General features: G+C 32.6%; 1 protein-coding gene across 1 annotated transcript; it reads right to left on the reverse strand.

Annotated features, from left to right (window-relative positions):
* Positions 1-2,771: 2,771 nt before the first annotated feature.
* On the reverse strand, positions 2,772-3,741 carry LOC114746137 (L10-interacting MYB domain-containing protein-like). Its single transcript, XM_028934324.1, has 2 exons — positions 3,493-3,741; positions 2,772-3,410 (listed from the first exon to the last, which is right to left on the reverse strand). The coding sequence occupies exons 1-2, from the start codon at positions 3,739-3,741 to the stop codon at positions 2,772-2,774; spliced, it is 888 nt and encodes a 295-aa protein (XP_028790157.1).
* Positions 3,742-4,286: the final 545 nt, after the last annotated feature.

Raw genomic sequence — 4,286 nt, forward strand, 5'->3', positions numbered from 1 at the left:
TTTTTAATGCTAGGAATGACATTATTTTTGAAATTGATTTGGGGAATAACAAGTTTTAATTGTGAAAATAACAAGTCTTAAATTGAAAATTTATTCTTTTATATATATATATATATATAGAGAGAGGAGAGAGAGAGAGAGATGTGGTATTTGATAATTTTGCTTGAATTTCATATTCAAATTTAGGTTTTGGTTTAGGTTTTGTACCTCATAGGACTATGTGATTCCCAAATTTTTAAATTGAAATTTCACAATTTTCAAGGTTTTTAAAAATTATTTTCTTATATTTTTTCCTCACTCACCCCATCCAAATATAGCGTGAAAAAATAAGCTGTTGTATTTCATAATTGGGGAGAAAAAAAGATAAGTTGTAGTATTCATAATTTGCGAGAAAAAGTATTCATTATATACATAAATATTGATTTAATTATTTGAATTTTTTGTTCTTAAGTTATATTTTTGGATGAGAGATTCTTAAGTCATATTTTTATAGCTTCTTATATAACGATTATGGGTGTGTTTGGATTAGCGGTAGAGAAGTAACTTTTTTTTCAATCTGACTTTTCCAGAAGTCAGATTGAGTAAAAGTCAGATAGGGTAATGTGATTTATGTTTGGATTGGGTTTTAGAAAAAAGTCAGTTTGAGAAGCTGAAACTTGTTTGGATGATAAATGTAAAAGTAAGTTTGAATGTAAAATGACTTAAAAGGGCATGAATTCTATTAAATAGCACATATCTAATATTAGATATTTAATTATTAAAAGTAAATAAGTAAGGAAAATAAAAATTATTAAAAGTAAAGAAATTTAATTTAGTATTATAAAGAAATTATATATAATGTGACTATTTGTTATAAATGAAGTAATGAAAATAAAATTATTAAAATAAGGAAATTTAATTTATTGTTATAAAGAAATTATATATATAATGTGATTTTAAAAGAAGTATTGAAAAAAATTTATTAAAAATATAAAAAATTAAGTTATTACTAGAAGAAAATTGAAAAATAATAAAATACTTAATTAAATATATGTAATGGATAAATATGTAAATTAGAGGTCATACATACGTAGCATTTTTAAACTAAATACATCAAATAACTAATTGGATGCCATGCTCAATACAATTTGGTTTCTGATTGTGTCACGCACATGATTCATTTGTCTTGATCTAGGTAAATTTGAAGAGGATGTCTCACCAGCTTCATCATGATTGTTTTCGTCAATTGTACCTTCAGATTGAGCTTCTATGAAATCTCTATCAGTTTCAGAATTTCTTTGGAGGAAATTATGTATAGCCATTGTAGCACAAACTACTTGGACTTGAGTTTTATACTTGTAACTTGGCATCTTGTCTAAGATGCGAAACTTATTCTTCCACACCCCAAAAGTCCTTTCTATAGTGCACCTCAAACTTGAATGGTAGTAATTGAAGACTTCATTATAATTTTCAAATCCCAGTTGTCGCCTGAAGTCTGGAAGGTGATAGCGCTCACATCTGTACGAACCAAGATATCCTGGTGGAGTTGGATAGCCAGCATCGACCAAATAATACTTCCCTAATAAATCATGAAATTATGTTGACATTGTGAAATTAATGAAAATATCAAATGAAATCGATATAATTAAAATTGAAGCTACTGAAAATATACCTGGAGGTGGATGAGGGAAATCCAAGGCTGGAGTTGAGACAGCAGTGTTAAACACACGAGCATCATGTGCAGTACCTTCCCATCCCGCTAACACAAAAGTGAAGCACATGTCCCAGTCACATACAACCATGACATTCTGTGTCGGATATCCCTTTCTCCCGATATATTTGTCTTGCTTCGAAAGACTCACCACACATCGTACATGAGTGCCATCAATTGCTCCTATTGCATCATTGAAATATGGCGAATATCGTTTATTGTTTTTTATTTTTGGGTGAGTTACAGAAAACGTAGGATCGAGTGGTTTGATATATTCCCTGGATAGACTAAGGCAAGCCTATAATACTCTATGAAAATGCCTGCTTACAATTTCTCCTGAATGTTGGAACCTTTCTTGAATCATCCTATTACATTGTCCATGCCAACCGTGTTCAAAAACATACCAACAATTTCTTCCACTCCCAGATACTTAGAATTTTGTAAACCATGTTCGACCAGTTTAGAGCATAATCGCATGAACATTTCTTTTTCCATTCGAAACATGTCATAACACTGAATTTCATGATCTCGCAAAATTTCTTGCACCCATAAATTACTTGTTTGCTGACTAGTTCTTCGTGGCTCTTTGCACACATAAGGCATCACATATTGACTCACCAATACAGCTACCTCTTCATATTGTGTTATCTCTTCATCTAGAAAGGAAATCAATTGAGATTGTTCATCTTCCTCCGACTCCTCTTCAGACTGTTCATCTTCCTCCATCCACTCAAAGGTAAATTGATTGTTCCAATTTGCCATAGATAATGTCACCTGTGAGTGTAGTTAAATTCAATTGTAAGAATTTTTTTAAACGACAAATAAATATTTTTAGGTATGTGCAAATAAATATTTTTTTCTGTTAAACATGCAAAGACATAAAAATTAGTCTAAAAACATTCATAAGCTGCAATTACCACTATAAATAACACATGTAACTTAAAAACATTCAAAACATTCATAATCAGTCAACAAGTTACATAATTTCATAGTTCCACAAACATTAACTTAAAAACATATAATAACAACTCTGGTTCGAGTTAGACAAAATAAAGTCATAACATGCGTCCTAAAATATAGTTCAAGCAGGCGGGGGTTTCAGCCATGATGGTGGATTGTATGCCATATCCTGTAGCCATGCAACCAAGTATTCTGGCTGTCCTTTTAGTGAAACAACCATTTCCCGAACACTCTTGTGCAACAGAAGTCTTAAGCACCGGTTCCGGAAATCAGAGTTACTTGTAATTTCCTCAAGGCAGAGCACTTCGGCCGTAACCTCAGAAATTGATACCTCTTTTATTTTCTTTAGAACTGCTGTTCTATCCTTAGATGCAGTAGCTATTTCACTAAATGAATCTGCTATTTGTCTTGAGGTTGGAAGTTTTTGCTTTGTTTGCCTGCTAGACCCTTCACCTCTCTTCCTCTTCCCATGGCTTCCTGAACCACTAGGTGCAGTATTTGCTGTTAAGTTTACGCCTGCCATCTCATCTGTAACTCCTACACTAGCACCTCCAAGATCTTCTTCGCTATCCCCCGATCCTTCAAGGAGATTTGTATCAACTCTATACACATTCTCTTCATCATCATCTTGTGCCTGAGGTTGGGTTAAAGACGGTGCCAACATATCCTCTCCAGATGCTATCACACCCTTGAATATCGTGTTTAATTCATAAGCAAACTTTAACCCCTGGTATCTAAACTTTTCATATTGGGGATTCTCCTGCAAGAATACAATCAACAAAAATAAGAAGCCTATAACAAGTAATAACACAGTTTATAACTCAAGATCAACAATTATATACCAGTTTTTTCTTCTCCCACCACTCATTTGTTGCCACCACTGTATTGTTTACAGGGTCCCAACCTACACCAGTCTCTTTGGTTAAATCAACCCATGTCCTCCACTCCTTCCTCAAGCTATCGAGCCTATTTTTCAATTGCTTCTTCTCATATGATTTTCCTGTTTTTGCATTGAATGCAGAGTGAATGTTGTTCCACCCAGTCTTTGAAAATGATGTTCCTTGACGATTTTTCCGGTAGATTTGCTCCATGCATTCTTTAAGTAACACCTCTGTGGTGCTTGTATCCCATGTTGCCTTACTTTTTTCTTTGTTCATAGTTCTATTAAAAAATGTCAATCAAGAATACAAAAGGGAGTTACAGTGAACCAGAGCACTTTTCTTCCAACAATGCAGAAATATTATGTTTCTTTTGTAAATAAATATGAGAGGAAATATCTAATATATATAATATTTATAAATTATAATCTCACAATCATATATATTTAGGTTTGTAAAACATACTTATCAACAATAAGCATTATTGATGAATATATACGCCACTTTTTACAAACACCAATCTTCAGATTTTCAAACTAAAAAACGTATACTTTTCGGAGCTTGTGGCAAATAATTAACAGCAAAGGGGTAGTCAGTTTGCAAGAACCACAAATCATAAAATAGAAACATAGAACTACAAATAAATAGAAACACAGATCTTCAAATTTTCAAACTAAAATGTGCCTAGGTGTCTGACCTTGTCACAAATAATTAACAGGAAAGACAGACTAAACACAGCCAAAAAACCACATTAGTCG

This window comes from Neltuma alba, unplaced genomic scaffold (genome assembly GCF_004799145.2).
Source record: "Neltuma alba isolate B1F8T4 unplaced genomic scaffold, ASM479914v2 tig00004913_pilon, whole genome shotgun sequence".
Taxonomy (NCBI): domain Eukaryota; kingdom Viridiplantae; phylum Streptophyta; class Magnoliopsida; order Fabales; family Fabaceae; genus Neltuma; species Neltuma alba.